Genomic DNA, 23,026 nt, shown 5'->3' with positions numbered 1-23,026 from the left:
GTTTCTTGGGTTTTCTAACTTCTATCGTCGCTTTATCAAGAACTACAGTCAGACTGCTGCTCCGTTAACCAACCTGACATCCATAAATAAACCTTTTGTGTGGTCCTCCAAAGAAGAGTCAGCCTTCAAAGAACTCAAAAATAAATTCACTAATGCCCCAATACTGCACCGTCCTGATCCGCAGCGCCAGTTTATTCTGGAGGCCGATGCCTCTGACACCGGGGTCGGAGCAGTACTCTCTCAGGTAGCAGAAGGGGAGAAGAAGCTTCACCCTTGTGCCTTCTTTTCCCGTCGTTTAACCCCAGCTGAGAGTAGGTACAACATTGGCGACCGTGAGCTACTGGCTGTGAAACTGGCGATCGAAGAGTGGAGGCATTGGCTGGAGGGAGCAGAGACCCCATTCCTCATATGGATGAACCATAAAAATCTCATTTACTTAAAGGAGGCAAAACAGTTGAACCCTCGCCAGTACTGCTGGTCCCTTTTCTTTTCTCGGTTCAACTTCCAGCTATCATACAGACCCGGTTCAAAGAATACAAAACCCGATGCCCTATCCAGGCAATATGCCTCGGATCGGGAGACTGAACCTGCTATGATTCTTCCCCCGAGCTGTGTCATAGGTGGAGTCACGTGGGAGATATGTGACCAGGTCCTGGAGGTGCTCAAGACCGACCCCGGACCTAATAATGGCCCTCCGGGAAGATTGTATGTACCCCAACCACTCAGAAGCAAGGTTATCCACTGGGCGCATACAGTCAGGTTCTCCCTTCATCCGGGGGTGGGAAGAACGGTAGCCCTCATTAGAAGGTTGTTTTGGTGGCCATCCATGTACAAAGATGCCAAAGACTATGTTTCTGGTTGCCACACTTGTTCTCAGCAAAAGGGGGACCATCGCCCCCCGGCAGGGCTTTTGCAACCTCTGCCCATTCCCTCACGTCCCTGGTCCCACATTGCCCTGGACTTCGTTTGTGGTCTCCTCACTTCACATGGTTTCACTGTCATTCTAACAGATGTTGATCGGTTCTCCAAGGCATGTCACCTTGTCCCTCTTAAATCTCTCCCTTCCTCTGCAGACACAGCGCAGCTCCTGGTTAAACATGTCTTCCGCCTCCATGGGATTCCTGTGGAGATCCTGTCAGATCGTGGTCCACAGTTTGTGTCTCGTGTTTGGAAGGAGTTTGCGGAGGCCCTTGGAGCTCAGGTGGCGCTAACCTCAGGACACCACCCTCAAACAAATGGTCAATGCGAGCGCATGAACCAGGAGCTCGGTGCCATGCTGCGCTGTGTCTGCTCTACACATCCTTCCTCCTGGAGCACTCATCTCCCTTGGGTCGAGTATGCACACAACAGTCACGTTTCCGCTGCTACAGGTCAGTCTCCCTTTGAGTCCTCCCTTGGCTACCAACCCTCACTTTTTCCCCAGCAATCCCCGGTGTCACCCTCCGTTCCCCACTTCCTCCGTGGGGCCCATAGGGCCTGGATATTCACCAGAGCGGCGCTTGACCGCACAGCCAGGCGGAACAAGCAATTGGTGGATCGCCGGCGGCGGCCGGCACCCGTCTACTCACCTGGACAGATGGTGTGGTTGTCCTCCAAGGACATTCCCCTCAAGGCCTCAGCCCGCAAGTTGTCCCCGCGGTTCATAGGTCCGTTTAAGATCCTCGACGTCCCCTCAGCCTCCACTGTTCATCTGGACCTTTCCTCTGCCCTCCGGGTTCACCCTGTGTTCCATGTGTCCCTTGTAAAGCCTGTGGTCTCCAGTCCCCTCTGTCCTTCTCCTCCTCCTCCTCCGGCTCGCCTCTACAAGGGGGGCCTTGTTTACTCTGTCCGCAGGATCTTGGCCTCTCGTCGTCGGGGGTGTGGTGTCCAGTACCTCATTGACAGGGAGGGGTACGGTCCGGAAGAACGCTCTTGGGTGCCTGGTCATTGAGGATCCTTCCCTCATCCGGGAGTTTGAAGTTTGAAGCTACCTCTGCCAGGACGCCAGGGGGCGTCCGTTGGGGGGGGGGGGGGGGGTACTGTCATGAGCCGGGGTGAGTACTCTGCCCATCATCTAATCATCTCTGAGTTCTTACCTGCAGGAGAGGGAACACAGCTGATCCACATCAGACTGATCAGCGGGGCGGCTTTGAAAGGAGGACGGTTATCCTCATTCGACGCCGGATGATTATCTACTGCCTGGTAGACTCTAGTCTCTCAGTGATTTCGAACCTCGTCTTGATTTTGAAACTTTTGAAACTTTGAAACTCGTTTTAACCTGAGCTTGTTTCTCTGTTTGGATACTCACCCACAGACTTACCTCATCGTTGGATCCTCTCCCGTCTCCGAGTCAAAGGATTATTCACCGTTCGTTTCCTGGATTACTACTCCACCTAGCCGCCCCGCTCTCCACCGATCACGCTCTCTCTCCTCTGCCTCATCCTCATCCGCCTCGTCCGTTCCACTCACCCACTCTGATAATCACAAGTCTCTTCTGGATATCACCCCGGCTCATCTCCCCTCCACATTCATCCCGAATTTCCTCATCGTAAGTTCCGCCCACAAACATTTCCTCTGAACTTCAACTCCCATTACTCACCTCTGGTTTCCCCCCTAGTTACCGCTTCCGGATTCATGCTCCCGCTGGATCTCCAGTACGCCTTCAGTTCACCTCCACATTTAAATAAATTATTGTTCTTCTTTTACCTCGTCTCCGTGCTTGATTCTGTATGTCTTGGGTTAGACACCTACCTCAAAACATGACAAACATATATATATTTCTATATATGTATGTATGTATGTATGTATACGTACACACACACACACACACACACACACACACACAGAATCACATCTAAGCACCATGACTTTTCACAATCCCTCTTAACTAGTCTGACAGAGCAATGGAAAGTATGTGTGTGTGTGTGTGTGTGTGTGCGTGTGTGTGTGTGCGTGTGTGTGTGTGTGTGTGTGTGTGTGTGTGTGTGTGTGTGTGTGTGTGTGTGTGTGTGTGTGTGTGTGTGTGTGTGTGTGAGAGAGAGAGAGAGAGAGAGAGAGAGAGAGAGAGAGAGAGAGAGAGAGAGAGAGAGAGAGAGAGAGAGAGAGAGTCAGCTGAGATGAGAGTGTGAAGCAGCAAGAGGGAAAGCCTGGGGGAAATAAACACACAAAAACAGCAAATCAGAGTGAGAGAGAGAGTGGTAGGAAGAGGAGAGAGGGAGAAGAAAGGCAGAACAGAGGAAAAGAAAGAGAAGAAAGCAGACAAATAAAAGGTGTAGCGCGAGTACTATCGTTGAGAGCTCCACCAGTCAAGAATGGCGGTGACTAGATGACAACACACACACATTCACACACAACTTACATCCCTTCCTGGAGCCTTGACAGGGAAATCCACTCTTCAGCTGGTCCTACATCACTGGATCATGTCGTCTACTGGGCCAACGAACCACAACAAGCATCTGACATGTGAGTTACAAACAGACTTAAGTCAACATACGTGTAGCTGTACAGCAGCTCAAACTTTACCTGAGCTTTACATAACTTTACCTCCTTCTACAAAATCACTGCTAACTCTGTCATCTCTTCTTGCAATACAGTCAGTGATTAATGGTGCCACGTGATTGTTTTCTTATTTAATGTTTATTGCGTTTGTAACGATTTTTTAAAATCCTGTGTGTAAATCTGCATTAGGACTGTTATATAATTGTTTTCCACCGTGTTTCTGAAAACTAGACCCAAAGGATTAATTAGATGATTCCTCGGTTTAAAAAAAGCGACTACTTATTTTCTGTTGATCCTTTTCCTTTTGCTCATTATCGTCTTTCCTTCCAGCCCTCATTAAGAATACATGAAATAGACTCATAGCAGCCTTACTGTGGGCTATCTCTGTTAAGCTAAATTACACTGACAGCCTTGATGATGCAGCACTGTTGATGCAGATGAGATTTAATACCACAAAGGCTAATATAACAACTATTTCTTCAAACCATGAACAATATCCTCATGTTGAATTTCTCACCTGCTTCCTGCAGAAACACCTTCTCTTGAGATGAAGAAACAAATGCCTCGACATCAGCTGCTTTGTGTGCTCACTTGTACTATTTTCCACTTTCTGCCTAAACAAAGTGATCCTTTATGAGTCTGACTGAACACAGGCTCCAGACAGGCTGTTTGAGATTGCTTTGACTGGACTGATCAGGGATCTGTGACTTTGGATCATCTTTGTGTTTAGCCCAGATTTAGGACCTCTCTCGGCTTCAGGGATGGGAGTTTAACTTGATCAAACGGTGATAACTCACTAAGGTGCATGCAGCTTTCCAGATGGAGAAAACACAATCATACAGACTTCAACGTGTTCTCTATATTTCCAGCATTTAGCTTCCTGCAATAAGACACACACGATGCTGGCTGCTGTAGAAAGGCAGGACAGCACAAATGGCCAGTGCTGATTTACTCCCAGCCACATGGCTGTGGGCTTATGGATAAATGAGTGTGTGGGCAGTGAGGGAAACAGGGAAGCACAGAGGGGGGAGGTGACTATCGCGGTGCAGTGATCTCACTCTGGGACGTAATTTTGGGGGGGGACGGGTGGGACATGTCCCCCCCACTTTTTCAAAAGGCAGTTTTGGTCCCCTGCACTTTTTTCCGTCCAAAAACAATGTTACGTTCCATTAAATGGATTTGGTTGAGCACTAGGACCAAAACGGAAACCGGTTTCCTATTAGACCCGCCCAAAAGCTAATTTATTGGCTCTGCTGATACTTGCTAACGTATTATTGGCTGTTGCTGCTGTCACTCAAGTTGTAAACAGTCAGAACGTGCTCACGTTGTTTTGCTAGTTTGGAGCCGCTAGGGAACACCGGTACTGAGTCACATCGTCAACTAGACGCTGTGTAATATCAGAGCTCAGCTCAGCTTCCATTACATAACATTTGAATAAGTGTTCATTTGTGAGTCTTTGGTAGTTATGCACAGCCAGGAGGCAGCATGTCAAGAAAACGAAAAGTGGATATAAGAGACTCCTTTCAAAGTCTAAACGTAAGTTGGACATGTGACAGACCTGCATTAAGCTCAGACTCACCTCCTCCTTCACAAACATACTCAAAACTAACTTTTACAAACTCATCTCCTCCACATAACTGACTCCTCAGACACAATTTATTCGTATTATTATAATTATTATTATTTTTTATTACTATTATCATCATAATTATTATTACTAGTAGTAGTAGAAGTGTAACGTCAAAACTTTTATCATTTAACTTTATTGTAAACTTATCTATTGCAATGTATATGTTCACATTAAAAAGCTCTGAAAAATGAACAGTATCATCATCATCAACAGATTTTTTTAAGCTTAATGTCAAAGATGTACACTTTTCATTAGATTTATCTTATTTTTTCCATTTATTTTTTGTGTGTTGAAATGCAACAACTGTTTAAACACTTTTAAGGGAAAAAAACATATTTAATATGTTTTTATACACTCAAATGTTAGGGTGATGATCATGTGTAAAACATTAGTTCAGCATGTCCTCTAACACAGCAAATGAACAAACGGCCAGATCTCAGGAGGGACCGTTTATGTATAAATAATTTTTATACTTTTGACTAGGCCTGGGAATGTAACACATTTTGCTGGATGATATTTTGTCCAACAAATTGTTGATGATAAACGATATCATTGTCAACATTATCTAGACCAAAATAACCACTAATATAATGTTAATATATCATAATAATGCAAGTACACCCTTTAAAATGCAACAAATAAACCTTCATTTAACATTGAAATGTCCAGAACCAGAACTTCTAAATGAATAAAAATAACAAACAAAAATTGAATAAAAAAGGAATCTCACTCCCTGTTAGAAAATGTTGCACCAAAAACAATAAAAAAGACCCAAAACAATAAATACAATGGCCTATCCATTGTCAACAGCCAAAACTGCACTTCAATAATGATAATAAATAAAAATAATAATAGAGTTGTACATTTTTTAACTTTGATATATATATATATATATATATATATATATATATATATATATATATATAGGATGGAAAAATTATTGAGATGGGCACATGACGTGTCAAGGGGTCTTTACATAACACCCCCCACCCCAAATCCGCACAAGCCTGCTGTGTCCCCCCCACTTCTGAAATCAAAATTTCGTCCCTGATCTCACTCATAAATGATTTATGTTCAGTGGACCACCGTGGCCACAAGGCGGGCAGAAAGGAGTGCTTGGCTTGATGAATAATGGTAGTAAATTCTGAAAAATATGTAGCTGTGTATTGGTGAGAGAGATGGGTCACACCACCATGGAATCTTGTGGGGGATGGGGTATTGAAGGCGAGGAGGGGAGGAGATAGATGTGCTGTCAGGTCAAAGTGGCAACGCAGCATAAACGCCTTACGAGTATCACACACACACACACGCGTGCGTACCCACACACACACACACGCATGTGCATGCATGCATGCACTTTTGTGTTGACTGAAATCAGAAAGATGATCATGGGATTTCTGTTCCCTTGCCACAGGGGAGCTGATCGCTACACCGTGTGACTCAGAGGTTCAATAGGGGCGCCTGTTTTCCTCTAGTGTCCATGCCTGAATAGAGCTGCAACACTAAATGAGACAGAGCTGGTGCTGAAGATTTGTCCAGACAGAAAACTATGAGGGGCTGGAAAAAAAAAAACCTGCAAAGTTAAAAAACTTGAGTGAAAATGGAAAGACTGACTGGATTATTTTATCCAGGGCAAAGGGATCAGACCAGAAGTGTGGAAGATCAGAAGGGAGAGAAAGTCATGTGTTTCAGCTCGACTGTGATTCCCTACCCGGGGACTCCCACCCCCACTCCACCAGTGAAAGCACACGAGCAAAAAAAGAGTCTGCATGACTAGAAAAGACCAATAAAATAGTAACAAAATAAAATGTTTAAATAGGTCATTTTTTTCCGTAACAGTCCCTTAAAATCACACGATGTCTTCATATCCACTTTTATTTGACAACATGAGGCTTAGCTGAGGCAAGCAGACACTGAAGCTCTTTCCCTCAAATCACTGACACTACAGTTACTTTATACTAGGAACAAAACACAGCAGATTGCATAACCGCATTCTGCTTTCTTTGAGAAACTTTCTTCTCTCCATCCTTCCGTTCTTAATTCCCCTTTTTCCCTTAAAACTCAGCTCAACGTGAGATCCTCGAGAGTGCAAAGAAACAAGAAAATAAGCTATTTTGCCACGCACAACAAAACCACTGTGGGAGTCTAGGGTGCTGAAGGGTGTGCAGCTTAAGGATTGTAGCCGTATTATGCAATGCTAAGACTTAAATAATGATGGTGTAGTGTGGGCTGAGCAGTTGCAAGGGCTTATGGGTAGGGGACATAGGGCCCAAACATCATGAGATTTTGAAAAAAGTTAAAGTGACGATGAGTATTTTCCCTGGTGGAAGAGGGCAGTACCTATATCATTGCAAGTAAGCAGTATTGTTGTGTTCAAAGAAGACCTTACCAACGGATGGCCATTAGGGTCAAAAATCCAGCAAAATAACAAGCACGTCAGACTGGCTTTCATTGAGTTCAACATGTGAAATTAAATTGCACACACCTGCTGCTATATGTTTTGTATATTATTAGCGATATTTACCTGTTTAATATTATCTTATTGTTAGGGATGTTTTTTGTTTTGTTATTGTTGTGCATCTGCACTTTATGTAAATGTCTACGCATGGGACAGTGTGAAACGTAATTTCAATTCCTTGTATGGCAAGCACATTCGAAGAATTGACAAATAAAGTATTCTATTCTATTCTATTCTATTCTATGTGAAACAACAATGTTTATAAATGGTGACACTTTTGTAGCTGCTTGTTACATTAAATGCATTTTGTCCTCACGGGCTCCTTTAGAAGGAAACATGGCGTCTAATATGGCGTCGCCCAGAGACTTAGACCCACTCCTGTGTATTTTAGACCGGATTTTTATGGTTATATGTTACAAAGCCGCTAATATTTTTCAACCACTGGGCATCATTTAAATCATTGCCAACAACATTTTGGTGGATCTTTCCAAAGATTAACGGTAAACACCACACATTGTCTCTTTAAAGACGGTAAATGTCCATTACTTTCACAACCTCGTTCACTTCGTTTGATCACATCTTGTACCTAATAACTCTTGCAAAGAAATGTCTTGATTTGTCAGAGGACTGTTTAAGTGGAAAACAAAAATCGATAGTCAGAAAAAACATGCAAGAGAGGCTGGTGGTTCAACAGGAAGGGATTCCCCCATGAGGTCTTAGAACAGTTGGGTTGCACACAGAAGGCAGCAATAATGAAAACTCAGCCAATCTGTATGAAGACTTCCTACAAGTATCCCACTTCAGGGTGGCAGGAAGCTCAGAGGCTAGATGAGTCAGTTTTCTACATACATACACGTCCTTCACCCACACAGAGGCAGACAGATGTGCAGCTGAGCCTGCATGTGGGTCAGCTATGTCCAGTGGTCATCTAGACTTGACTAATGTAAGATGATTTATAAAAAAAATAGAAAAATAAAAGGCTGCAACAAAAATGTCACAGAGAGAGAGAGAGAGAGGGAGACTTTTTTGACTTTTAAATTATTTATTTTTCTTTACAAATCAACAATCAGCGTTAATGACTGAAACTTGTTTTCCACTAATAAAACCAGGAAAACTGATAAGCCCACAGTTTAGAGGTTGATCTTTAGAGAGCCCTGTCCATCCAGCAGACAGAGTACCTGCCCGACCCCGCAAACCGCTCTAAAAAAGTCCAGGTTCCCAGTAAGTTCATAAAAAGTGTGTTCGATCTTTAAGCGAGCTTCCACCAGGCCCTTCAGGCTCCGCTCAGCATCAGTCCAGCTCTGTCCCAGCATCTGGTTTTGCCTGGTTTTCCAGACGGCTAGTTTTGCACATGCAAATAAAATGTTAATTGACAATATTGTCCGTTTTTTTCTGACATTGTATTTATTTATTTATTTAGGAAGTGGGTCAATACATATTAATGAACATTTCAATAAATGTAAATATGCCAGATTATAGCCTTGGGCTAATTTCCATCTGCAGACCCTCCGGCAGGTTGATGTTAGACACAAAGTAGTGTAAACATACAGAGATAGTATTTACAAGTCATGTGACAGAGACAAAAACTGTCATCCCATTATACAAACACAAACAAATGTCAAAGAAAGTGGACACAGAGAACAACATAGACAGCAATAACGGAAACACATCAATTGTATTGCACAAACCCCGATACTGCATGTGCCCTGACTGTCGTGAGATTACATTCACCCATTAAACTAGCAGTTGTTTCCCTTTTAATACTGTACCAACTCTTTTCCCGGACAAATATGAAATATAAATATTAGACATGATCACATGTTTGTGTGTCCCTCAGCCGCTGTTTTAAGCGACTCTTAAAGATGTTTAGACTGGTACTTTCCCTTACAGATAGTGGAAGACTATTCCAGAATGTCACTCCCTGGTATGACAGAGCAGTCTGTGAAAAGGTAGTCCGCCTGAATGTCAGTTCACAGTCACCTGTAGCAGTGGCTCGAGTCAGTCGAGACCCGACAACACTGCTAGACTTTTGTTTAATAAAATCACTCATTGGTGGTGGCGCCAGGCCATGTATAACTTTATATATTAAACAGGCCGATTTAAATAATTTAAAATTAGTAAAATTTAAAAACTTGTATTTATCTAAAATTTGACAGTGGTGATATGAGAGAGGTTTTTTATCTAATATTTTCAATGCTCTTTTGTAGCATACTTCAATTGGCCCAATAGCAGCCGAGCTCGTATAGGACCAACTGGTAATACAATATTCAATATGAGCCAGTATCATAGAATGCAGGAATGTAATCGCTGCCGTGTGTGTTAATGACGATCGGATATATCTAAAGTTCCGTATATTAACATTAACAATTTTCACTACTTTACTAATATGTTTTTTAAAAGTTAATTTAGAGTCTAATCGCACTCCCAAATACTTAAACTCCTCAACATTAATTAATTCATGTGCACCCAAGCAAACTTTTCCTGCAGCTACGGTTGTCTTAGGTTTACTGAAAAACATTGATACGGTCTTGTTAAAATTAAGGCACAGGCATGAGTCATTCAGCCATTTTTGTAAATCACGTAATGCCAGTGAAAGCTGATGGGCTGCATCATCCGGAGTTTCGGCTTGCGTAAAAATTACTGTATCATCAGCATACATAATTGTGTCCACATTTGTACATACATTAGGCAAGTCATTTACATAAAGTGAAAATAACAGGGGACCCAAAATTGAACCCTGGGGAACACCTTGCATGCAGTTAAGATAGGGTGACTTGCTATTCTTTATTTGCACACATTGTTTTCTATCTGATAAATAAGACTGTATCCATTTAACAGTATGATTACTAAAGTTAAATGTCGACAGTCTAGACCAGAGTGTATGATGATTGACAGTGTCAAATGCACGTTTGAAATCGAGAAAAACTGCCGCAACACAACGACTCTTGTCTAAATAAGATTTCACTCTCTCAACAAAAACACAGACAGCCGTTTCAGTTGAATGAAGAGTGCGAAATCCAAATTGCATAGGATGCAAACCCGGATCGGAATCATTAAGATGTTCAATGATAGATTTAGCAACCCACTTTTCTGCTACCTTTGAAAAGATGGGCAGTATACTAATAGGTCGATAATTAATAGGGTCTATTTTATCACCCGATTTATAAATTGGTGTTACTTTCGCCACCTTCCAACTCAAAGGAACGACTGCCTGCGAGATTGATAAATTAATAAGATGGGTCACAGGCACCAAAAGACTAGATTTATAATGCTTTAAGAAATTTGTGTCAAATCCAAAGTCATCCTTTGCTTTAGAACTTCTTAATTTAGATATTATATTTTCTGCTTCACTTTCCGTAATTTTCTGAATATTGAACTTTGAGTCTGGTAAAGAATCTTCCTCTTCGGTGCCGATATTCCCAATATTTTGTCGATGGTCATCAGAATTAGAAAACAACTGTGCAATTTCATTAATGGTACTTTGGAAGAAATCATTTAATTTAGTAGCTAGGCTAAGTGGTTCTGACACTAGTTCACTGGCAAATTTAAGTTCAAGGTCCTTCTCTGCATTATGCTTACTGTTACCAAGAAGTTTGTTAATATTTTCCCAGATTAGCTTACAGTTTCCTTTGGCATTATTAATTACAGTCATGAAAAAATTTGCTTTTGCCATTCTCAAGGTTTGTGTGACTTTATTCCTTGCAGATATAAAATGTAATCGATCAGTATGTAATCCAGATTGTAACGATTTTTTGAGTAACCGATCTCTAAGTCTCATAAGCTGTTTACACTCAGTATTAATCCAAGGCAATGAATAAACTCGTTTCTTTAAAAGGCACTCTTTCTGAAACTGTGACAAGACCCCTTTAATAGCAGAGTATACTAGATCACAAATAAGGGTAGGATAAAAGCCTCCCCCAGTGCACTAACCCACTGTTCTAAAACCTTAAACATCCCTGATAACCTAGAACATGCTACCACTAGATGCTCTAGGGCAGGGGTGTCAAACTCATTTTAGCTCAGGGGCCACATTGAGGAAAATCAACTTCAACAAAAACAACTTCAGATTGTTTCTTTTGTTTTAATACAGTCATTATAAAACAAGGCTGGAGCCTGAGGACAGTGTATCCAAAATAGTACAAGTACAACACCTGAAGTGTACTTGAAAATTTGAAAAAATAAATGAATAAATAAAAATTCCTTAGTGATTCAAAGAGCTTACAGATCACATGGCTAGATCAGTTTCATGCAGCACTTAAAGTATATTTGACTCATTTTACTTTACATCTTTTAGCTTTCACCAGCACATCAATATCAGGAGTCACATCCTGAGTGGCAGCCAACTTCAGGATGTGATTCAAGTTCTTGTGTGGGCCTTGTGTCATCGCGGGCGGCAGTCTTTTGACCCACGACATGCAGAATCACCACACAGGAACCGGTAAGTAAGTAAAACGACTTTATTATATACTGAAGAGCAATGAGGGGAACAGACGACGGGCAGGCTGGCAGCAAGATTTCAGGATGGAACTCTGAGGAGGGAGACAGAGTGAGTATATGGAGGGAATGACGGAGAATGATATTGGGAGTGGAGCTTACTGATTGCAGTAGTGGTGAGAACTTCCGGAGGGATTGGTCAGGTCCGGGTGAGCAGGAAAGCTCCATAAGGTGATGGGACTGTTGGTCCAGAGAGTAGATAGGAGCAGCAGTTTAGTGAAGGCAGGTGAGCGGCTGAGAGCGAGTGGCCAGGGGAGGAGACAGCGTGATCTGGTGTGCAGGAGTCCAAGCTGGTTATGGAGGTGGTGGAGTGTGAAGAGAAACCTGGAGCAGAGCAGGGGAGGATAATCAGGGTTTCCTCTGGCGACAGAAATCTAGCAGAGCTTCAAACACAGGTAAGTGACTAGGAACCAGAAATTTCACAGGATCAAGACAGGTTAAAGCTAGAGCTACCCAAGATAGAGTAATCATCCGGCGAAGTGAAGTGCCACACTGCTCCTTAAATCCCCTGGGCCGTAATGATTGGATTGGCTGCAGCTGGAGACTCTCAGACACGCCCACCTGAAAACAATGCTCAGAAAATACAGGTTAAATGCAGGAGGCTCACCACGGACCGTGACAGTACCCCCCTCTCAACGGGCGCCACCTGGCGGCCGAGCAGAGGAGGAGGCGGAGGAGGATGCAGCCCGAGAGGCCTCGAAGTCCCTGATGAGATCCGGATGCGTTATGAAGGATCGAGGAACCCAGGAACGATCCTCTGGACCATACCCCTCCCAGTCCACCAGGTACTGGAGACCCCTGCCCCGAGGACGGACATCAAGGAGACAACGGACCGGGTAAACCAGGCCACCGTCGACGAGCCGGGCAGGTGGAGGAGGAGCGGGAGCAGGACACAAGGGACTGGACAGCACAGGCTTCACCAGGGAGACGTGGAATACAGGGTGGATTCTCATGGACGGAGGCAAGGCCAGGCGGACAGTGGAGGGGCTTAGGACGGCCGCGATAGGATAAGGACCAATGAACCGAGGAGCCAACTTCTTGCTGGTGTCCCTCAGGCAGATGTCCCTGGTGGAGAGCCAGACCTTCTCTCCAGGGACATACACAGGAGCAGGTCGCCTGTGGCGTTCTGCCAGACGGCGGTTGCGGTCAGCTGTCCGTTGAAGGGCCGCCGTGGTCTGAGCCCAGGTGCGCCTGGCACGGCGAATGAACTGGGGGGCTGTGGTAGGAGGGTCCTGACTGGATGGAAACAGAGGGGGCTGGTAACCTAGAACGGTTTCGAATGGGGACAAACCTGTAGATGCAGAGGTGTGAGCGTTGTGTGCGTATTCCACCCAGGGCAGTTGGGAACACCATCCCGAGGGGTTGGATGAACACACGCATCTTAACATAGCTTCGAGCTCCTGATTCATCCTCTCACATTGTCCGTTTGTCTGAGGATGGAATCCGGAGCTCAGGGCGACATGGGCCCCCAGGTGGTTTGCAAAGTCTTTCCATACACGGGACAGGAACTGAGGACCACGGTCAGATAAGATCTCTGCAGGAATACCATGGAGACGGAAGACATGTTTGATTAGTAGACAGGCAGTTTCGGCAGATGTTGGGAGATACTTGTGAGGAACCAGGTGACAGGACTTACAGAAACGATCGACGATAGTGAGAATGACTGAAAAACCATTAGAGGGGGGGTAGACCAGTAACAAAATCCAAAGCTATATGAGACCAGGGGCGAGTGGGTACCGGAAGAGGGTTGAGAAGACCAGCTGGAGGTTGATTACTGCATTTGTTTCTGGCACAGATGGAACAGGCACTGATGTATTCACGGACGTCTTTGTACATGGAGGGCCACCAGAAGGTTCTACGGATTAAAGCCAGTGTACGGCCAACCCCAGGATGGATAGAGAATTTAGCTGTGTGGGCCCAATGTATCAGATCACCACGAACCCGGGTAGGGACATATACCTTGTGTGGTGGACCGGTACCTGGATCGGGTTCAGTCTGCTGGGCCTCCTGAACTTTCTTTGTGATGTCCCAATCTACAGCGCCCACTATGCAGGATGGTGGCAGAATAGGGGCTGATTCAGGGTCTTTGTCGGGTGAATACAGTCTGGACAGGGCGTCAGGTTTAGTGTTCTTGGAACCGGGTCTGAAAGAGATGAGAAAGTGGAAACGGGAGAAAAACAGGGACCAGCGGGACTGTCGAGGATTCAATCTTTTAGCCTCCTTTAAGTATGCAAAGTTTTTATGGTCGGTCCAGATGATGATAGGGTGTTCCGCTCCCTCCAGCCAGTGTCGCCACTCCTCCAGGGCCAGTTTAATGGCCAACAGTTCCCGATCCCCGACATTGTAGTTCTGCTCAGCTGGGGAGAGGCGGCGAGAGAAGAAAGCGCATGGGTGCAGACGGTGATCTGAGGGGGAAACCTGTGACAGCACAGCACCAACACCAGAGTCAGAAGCGTCAACCTCCAGGGTGAACTGGGCAGAAGTGTCGGGATGGGTCAGGATAGGTGCTTGCATGAATTTGTCTTTTAGGGCTTGGAAGGATTCTTCAGCAGAGGGGGACCAAATAAAGGGTTTATTTATGGATGTGAGCTGAGTGAGTGGGGCAGCAGTCTGGCTGTAGTTTTTAATGAAACGACGGTAAAAATTTGCAAAACCTAAGAAGCGTTGAAGCTGCTTGCATGTGGTGGGAGTAGGCCAGGAGAGAACTGACTTGATCTTTTCTGGATCCGTCTTCAATCGCCCGCTCTCAAGGATGAAGCCGAGGAACTTAACTGAGGGTACGTGGAACTCGCATTTCTCTGCCTTTACATAGAGCCGGTTCTCCAGTAGGCGTTGAAGTACACATTTGACATGTTGTCGGTGTTCAGCAGGGGATCTGGAGAAAATAAGAATGTCATCCAAATAGACTGTGACAAACTGGTTGAGGTAGTCGCCAAGAACAGAATTGACCAGGGATTGGAACACTGTGGGGGCATTTGTGAGACCAAAAGGCATGACTAAAGACTCAAAATGACCAAGGGGAGTCTTGAACGCCGTTTTCCATTCATCGCCCTCTCTGATTCGGACGAGATGGTAAGCATTGCGTAGGTCGAGTTTTGTGAAAATGGTAGCATCTTTAACAGGTTCAAATGTGGATGACAGTAACGGAAGAGGATATTTGTTTTTTACTGTAATCTGGTTGAGCCCTCTGTAATCAATGCAAGGTCTAAGTGAACCATCCTTCTTAGTTACAAAAAAGAATCCTGCTCCTAGTGGTGAAGTGGATGGTCTGATGATACCAGATGCAAGGGATTCGTTAATGTAGGTGGACATGCTGAGCTGTTCGGGTTTGGATAGGTTATACAACCTGCTGGATGGAAGTGTTGCGCCCGGCAGGAGATCGATGGCACAGTCGTAAGGACGGTGAGGAGGTAGAGATGAGGCTCGGTCCTTACTGAACACAAGGGCGAGGTCATGATACTCCTTCGGTACTTCAGACAGGTCGGGAGGAACTGGGGAATCGGCTGTTGGTGCTGAACAGATAGGTGGAGCAGAACGAAGGCAGTCAGTTAGGCAGTGTGAGCTCCAAACAGTAACTCGGGATGTTTTCCAATTTATTTGTGGGTTGTGCTTAACCAGCCAATCATATCCTAAGACCAGGGGGAGTGAGGAGATGGAAAAACAAAAAACGAGATACTTTCCTGGTGGTTGCCTGACACCAGCAAGCTGACTGGCACGGTCTGGTGGGTTATGGTAGTGAGAGAGTTGCCATCCAGGGATGATGCTCGCAGAGGAGTCGGAAGGAGAATAGTGGGAATGTTCAGATCTTGAACGACTGATTGGTCCAGCATGTTACGTTCGCATCCAGAGTCTACTAAAGCCTTCAACACACGACTTCTTAGATTACACACCACAGTACAGGGAAGCAAACATCGGGAGTTTGAGCCACCATTACCACCCACCAGTAATCCCGGAACTACTGGTGGGCTTGCCCTTTTACCCGCAAGCCACAATTAGAGATTCTGTGCCCTGATTGACCACAGTAAAAGCAAAAATTAGCGGAGAAACAACGTTGCCGCTCCTCCTGACTCAGCTGGGTTCTGCCGATCTGCTTAGGCTCGTCTCCTGAGGAAGATGCGACTGGTGGCTGAGGGGTTCTGGTTTGAGTTAGCGGTGGAAATGACATTCTAGAGCCCTTAGAATGCTCCTTGAGACGCTTTTCAATCTTTATGGCCAAGGTAATAAGGGTTTCTAGGTCGGGAGGTTCCTGGCATAACGCCAACTGATCCTGGAGGCGATCATTTAACCCCTGGGTAAATGCTCCCAGTAACGAACCACAATCGAGGGAGGAAGTTGCTGCCAGCGTGCGAAATACTATGGCGAAATCGGCTACTGTTTGATTTCCCTGGCGGAGAGTCCACACTTTTTTGGCTACCTCAGCTGGGGTCTCTGAGTGATCGAACGTTTGCTTGAATTCAGCTAGGAAATGTGAAAGTGGACCATGCAGAAAACTAATGTCATGGCTCCTGGCTTCAGCCCAATCTAAAGCCTTACCCCGGAGTAAACCGATAATATAGGAAATCTTAACTGAATCTAACATGAAAGCTTCAGGAGATCTTTCAAAAGCCAACTGACAATTAAACAGAAAACCACGGCATTTGCCAAACTCACCGGAATAGATGTCTGAAGGAGGTGAGTTGGGCATCCGGAAGTTTACAGTAGGGGGCGGAACCGGAAGTACGGACGGAGGAGAAACTGGAGGCTGAGCAGAAGGTTCCGAGGGAGTTAAGCGAGTAGTGAGATTACGTAACATCGTGTCCATCTGGAGTATTCGTCGGTGAGAGTCGGAGACTTGCTCCAGAAAACCATGGATGGCATGTTCATGGCGTGTGAGAACCTCAGAAACAGCGAGCGGAGCACTAGTGGACGGGTTGGATTCTGCAATGGGATCACTGTTATGGCCGGATGATTCTGTCATGGCGGGCGGCATTTTGACCCACGACATGCAGAATCACCACACAGGAACCGGTAAGTAAGTAAAACGACTTTATTATATACTGAAGAGCAATGAGGGGAACAGACGATTGGCAGGCTGGCAGCAAGATTTCAGGATGGAACTCTGAGGAAGGAGACAGAGTGAGTATATGGAGGGAATGACGGAGAATGATATTGGGAGTGGAGCTTACTGATTGCAGTAGTGGTGAGAACTTCCGGAAGGATTGGTCAGGTCCGGGTGAGCAGGAAAGCTCCAGAAGGTGATGGGACTGTTGGTCCAGAGAGTAGGTAGGAGCCGCGGTTTGGTGAAGGCAGGTGAGCGGCTGAGAGCGAGCGGCCAGGGGAGGAGACAGCGTGATCTGGTGTGCAGGAGTCCAAGCTGGTTATGGAGGTGGTGGAGTGTGAAGAGAAACCTGGAGCAGGGGAGGATAATCAGGGTTTCCTCTGGCGACAGAAATCAAGCAGAGCTTCAAACACAGGTAAGTGACTAGGAAATAGAAATTTCACAGGATCAAGACAGGTTAAAGCTAGAGCTACCCAAGATAGAGTAATCATCCGGCGAAGTGAAGTGCCACACTGCTCCTTAAATCCCCTGGGCCGTAATGACTGGATTGGCTGCATCTGGAGACTCTCAGACACGCCCACCTGAAAACAATGCTCAGAAAATACAGGTTAAATGCAGGAGGCTCACCACGGACCGTGACACCTTGAGTGCAGCTTTGTTTTATTTATACTCATTACAGAGAAAACTTGCTCACAAAGATACGTTTATTTTCACTCTACATTGTAAAGTATGAAGATAAAGTTTACACAACCATCTCGCGGGCCGGAGTTAACCCGTTTGCGGGCCAGATCCGGCCCGCGGGCCATATGTTTGACACCCCTGCTCTAGGGTCTCTGTTTGGTTACAAAAAGGGCATCCCTCCCCGGTGCTTGGATCAAAGCGGGCTTTGTGTCTGTACGTAGCTAAAGCTCCATGTATGATCCTCCACTGGAGGTCAGCCATCCAGAGAGAGGGAGAGAGAGACCTACTCCACAAAGCCGTCAGGCAGCACTGAGGTTTGCATAAGCTGTGCTGTTTCATCATCATCATCAACCCTTCTATGAGCTTTAGCCTTCAGTGATGAGTTGATTTGTTCATGACTTCAGTCTGCTGCTGCAACAAATCTCAGAGGTCACGCTGAAGCAATGGAGCACAGTTTTAACCATCCACATTTAAATGCTGTGCAGGTCTTTTAAAAGGGTGGTGGTCATGAAACACTCAGATCTGTTCATGTGTAGAGCTGCGATGTGACGAAACTAAAACTGAGAGGTTTGGGATTAGGTCTTGTGTTTTGGCACCTCTTCACACGTTCAAAAGTTCTGCTTGAAAGAAGCCAAAAACTTTCAGCTTAAGCGTTTGAGTAGCTTGATAAATAGATGTTGATCATTTAATTCAAAATTAATATGAAAGTTTTCTTTCATCATAGTTAGCGTGACAGCACAAACTTCCCTCCAGAAGTCCACATGTGGATTTTTAGCTTTGACCAACAATGATGTAAAAATACAATATTTACATTTAAACTAGAAATATGTACTTCCAGTAGTTTTGGTTTTGAAAGCAGAATGACATTTAGAAGGTGGTTTGCATGCCTGTTGTTCATGTGTGCAGTTTCCCACCACATCAGGACCAGAATGAGCCGAAAATAGCTCAAGTTTTCACTGAAACTCGTTTCAGATGCAGTGATCAGTTTCATGGTTGAGCTGGTAGTTAAGTAGCTTGTTTCTTACCCCGGATTTAAATAGTTCTACGTGTTTTTGAACAAATACAGTTTCCCTAATATCAAATGTAGAAACTAAAGAGTTGGCATTACTTAAATATGTAGAAAAATAAAAACAATGTAACATAAAACAGAATATAATTTATGAATCCCACAGTAGGGAAAGTCCTTTGTTGCAGCAGCACATACGCTGAAGAAGAAAATAACATCAACAAGAGTACAGGTTAACATGTCGACGGTTAATACACGTAGACAATAAGCTGTTATTGTAACCTTCCACAATTACAACAATTAAAAAGTACAAAATTAAGTTTCCAAAATCATGCAGCAAGAACGTGAACTTTAGTGCATATTCATGTTACCAGCAGAGTAATGATTTTGTGGCATCATCCACTATTGAATAAAGTAGATGAAATATAAATGTTAATCATTACGGCCACTGATCTCCACTTTTATTCAAGCTGGTTGCCTCCAGATTTGAGATGTTAAATAATGTAACCACAGAACGTCTCCCACATCTGAACAGGAAACGTTTCTTTACCTTGCAGCATTTCAGTAAAATACATTTTGTATGGGTGAATGATTATATTTAACAACACAACAGAATTTATGCCCCCAATATAAGAGTCTGTGAACATCAGGATGGTTCTCTGCCTCTAGAGGTAGTTTCAATGACAGAAACATGGTTTTTGTTACTGGGTGAGAGAGCAGACACCCCTCTAGGCTGACTGACAGATTGACAAGCTGGTTTTTGAGAGGTGGAGTCATCTGAGGACGAGTGACATGGTTGTGCAGCAGAAACACAACGGTGGAGGAAACTATTAACATGTAGCATTAATGAATCAAGAGCTGCTGTGCAGGATTGATCATCTGCGGACAGCATGCCAACACTGAGTAAAAATGGGGGCACTTATTCTAACCGAACAAACAGATTCAACAGCACACACATGAACGCAACAAGCAGAAACCCTGGTGATGTGAGTCAAAGTGTCAGCTGAAGCCCGGGGGAGAGAGCCACTGCTGAGGAGGACGTGGAGCGATTACACAACCACGGCCTCTCGGCCTGGCAGGAGTCGTGGTGTGAGGTGGCTTGCTGTAGGGACAGATGCTCTTTCATTTTTTTAAAAACGAAACTGTAAAATAAAGCCCACTCACACTATGAAATATTCATTTATTCAGTGAAATCTGAGCAGCGTGTGAAGCTGAATCTGACCACAAGAGGTCAGTCTAACAACATTTAAAGATGACTCACTAAAACCTGATGATTAATATATATTATTGGTGGACAGTAATCTGCTGCATGTTTGACTCACTTGTTGCTTTAATGCAGTAAAAATAGCTGCAGGTAGGCAGCCACTAATTAAAAACTTACTGTGGAAAAGGGCTGAGCTTGTTTTCCAAGTTGTTAATAGAAAGAGATAAACTGAGTCCAATGGCATGTAGTTGAAACCTTGAGTCACACATTAAAATATCACGTTCTTAGAAATGCAGAAACGCGTCATCAGGGATTCACTAACATTAAACTAATTAATGGGTTTAAACAAACTTTATTTGCTGTTTTTTTTACTTCATTTATTACATGATTGAAATGACTAAGAAAGAAGATGAAGAAAAAGCTAAAAACTATACTTATTTATTTGTTGTATCCCTTTGTAGACGTTTCCTATCTGCTCAAAGAATAAAAAGTATCATCTGATTCTATTAGGAAAGATACATTTAAATTGTTTACCCGGACAAAAAATGAAAAGTTTTCTAAGCTTTAGGACAAAAACTGATGTAAAGAGAACATTTTTGTGTTTTTGTTGCTCAGCTGAAGAAGACAACTCACAGAATTTGCTCAACATTGATGCTGCTCAGCACCTGAAGCTGAGGGACAGGCAGCGGTTCTTTGAAGACGTCTACCAGCATGAAGTGGACAACTACCTGCCCTCTACACACTTGCAAATCGACTGCAGGAAACGTGAGCTGATGAGTTGAACTACATGCTGATTTTGTTTTCAGCCTGTGGTAGAGAAATGGTTTCTCTTTATAGCTCTGGATCCGATAAAGTGAATTTCATGCTGCACTTTCACGTTCAACTGATCGCATGCCTCGATTAAAACTGTCAACTTTTATGATGCCTGTTTCCAATCTTTGTGCTTTTATCTTTGACATGATGCTTTGGGTGCAGCTCCAATGGGAAGTATTTCATCTATGGAGGTGAACGTGGACACTCTAGAGCAGATGGATCTGATGGACATATCAGATCATGAGGCCCTTGATGTGTTCCTCAACTCGGGTTCAGGAGCAGAGGAAGGAGCGCTGGCTTCTCCTCTACCAGGTGCACAAAGATGAGACACTTTCTATCACTTCAGATAAGAAACAAAAGTTCTTCAAAACGATTAAAGAAGTCCAACTTCCTTTGTTTAAACCCACTTTTCAACAGACGAGTCACACAAATGTATTCAGGAAAAGCTCAAAGAGCACCACAAACTCAAAACTCTCCAACCTGAACGACAGAAAAACAAAAGAGAAATCTAGAATCAGTAACACAGGATCGGTTTCTGAGCTTGTAACAGTCGGTCATGGCAGACAGTTTTTATTCTGAGCCAGATGCTGCTGCAGAGTCTTCGTCTTCACTGTTGCTACATGCTTGTTTAGTGTGGAGTTGGCTGTAGAAGTAGAAGAAGAAACGATATTTTATATAGCGTCTCTCAAGACAAAAATAAGTCAGTCACTGACGTAATACTGTCTTCTGGGAAACTTTTAACTAACATGCAAAATGAACTGAATTCAGTGCACTGAAATGTTTACTTTGTGAATTGTTGCTTTATATATCAACTGAATTCCATTGAATTGGTAATTATAGATTTTTGTTCTAGCTGTATAGTTTTAAATGGGCCACATTGTGGAAAATCCACCTTTTGTAGCTTTTTACCATATGATATTCTCATGTCCTCATGAAAAAAAGACCCAAACCTACTTTTGGCTGCATTCATGCATTTTTCCTTTTTCAGCTGCTAATTTTTTGTTTTACTTTGAAAATCCTGTAAAGCGTCAATCTTGTCATCAGGCCCTGCTCCCCTGGCCAGCACAGGATATGTGGCTTAGGTGATAATTGCTTCGTAACATATGTAGTCAAGTGGTTAGAGTGCCAAGGCAGTCACTTTAACCACTAAACCACCGAGCCCAATAAAACAGAAGGCTACCTGTTGTAGGTGTGTTTTGCCGGAGCGGAAGTGGGCGGAGCTTGACTGAAAAAAACTGTTTTATTACGGTTATAAATTCAGGCTGATGAAGATAACTTTTACTTAAGATAAATGTCATCTCCACAATGCCTTTGGTAATATTTTATCATATAATGTAACTACTTCTGCTTTCAAAGGTTTCAAAAAGCATGATATGGAACCTTCAAACGTCAAATTCTCCGTTTTAATCACATTTTGCCTAAACCAAAGGGGTCTGTTCCAACTCCATACAAAATGCAAGATTTGGCGAAAAGAATAACAAGAATATAATTAACCTATTTTGGGAATTTCTATTAGTATAAAAGAAAAGTCTCAAGTAGATATTGCTTCATTCATAGACGTGATGTATCACAGACGTTAAAATGCTCTTTTAATGAGGGACCAGCATGTTCTAACAGCTTCTAATTACAGTGGATGAAGATGATGATGAAGATGAGGAAGATGAGGAAGGGGAAGTTGTCTACAGGGAACGAGCACCACTTCAGCGGCAGAAAGAAGTTCACTGCAGGCCTCAGTCTCGTATTTCCTCTACGTCGTCTGGCTCCAGCGTCACCAGCGCGGGTGGGGCCGACACGCCGGTGATCCAGTCGGATGATGAAGAAGTGCAAGCCGACACTCTTCTACTGACCTCTGTTCCCCACGCAAGGGATGAAGAAACAGAGGAGGAAGATGAAGAAGAACGATGCTTTCCAACTAATCTTTAGAAAATGAAATCTGATTTCATTGCTCTGAATCTGTATTCTGTTATTATGGGTAAATTCCCGTGAAAGGTTGGGCCAGCACCAACCTGCCGTGACCTTTGGAATTTAAATATTTGTTTTTTCTTTAGCTCATAACTTTTTTTCATCAAGTTCTGAGTAAGAGTCAGTGACTAGATTGTTGGCCGTGATGACAAAAGGCGTTTACACCTGAGGCCCGACACATTCTGTCTTCCTGCCATAACACGTTCTTGCCTGACATCAAACCGGTTCAATGTTATTCCTAAAAACTGCCAAAGAGAAAATTC

General features: G+C 44.0%; 1 protein-coding gene across 1 annotated transcript; it reads left to right on the top strand.

Annotated features, from left to right (window-relative positions):
• Positions 1-3,254: 3,254 nt before the first annotated feature.
• Positions 3,255-22,856, top strand: si:ch211-253b8.5 (dysbindin domain-containing protein 2). The gene is made up of 4 exons (XM_015968310.3): positions 3,255-3,441; positions 20,604-20,753; positions 20,964-21,113; positions 22,432-22,856. The coding sequence occupies exons 1-4, from the start codon at positions 3,399-3,401 to the stop codon at positions 22,722-22,724; spliced, it is 636 nt and encodes a 211-aa protein (XP_015823796.1). The 5' UTR covers positions 3,255-3,398; the 3' UTR covers positions 22,725-22,856.
• Positions 22,857-23,026: the final 170 nt, after the last annotated feature.

This window comes from Nothobranchius furzeri, chromosome 15 (genome assembly GCF_043380555.1).
Source record: "Nothobranchius furzeri strain GRZ-AD chromosome 15, NfurGRZ-RIMD1, whole genome shotgun sequence".
NCBI classification, from domain to species: Eukaryota; Metazoa; Chordata; class Actinopteri; order Cyprinodontiformes; family Nothobranchiidae; genus Nothobranchius; species Nothobranchius furzeri.
Note: the sequence above shows the minus strand (reverse complement) of the source record. Positions and strands in the feature narration are given on the sequence as shown.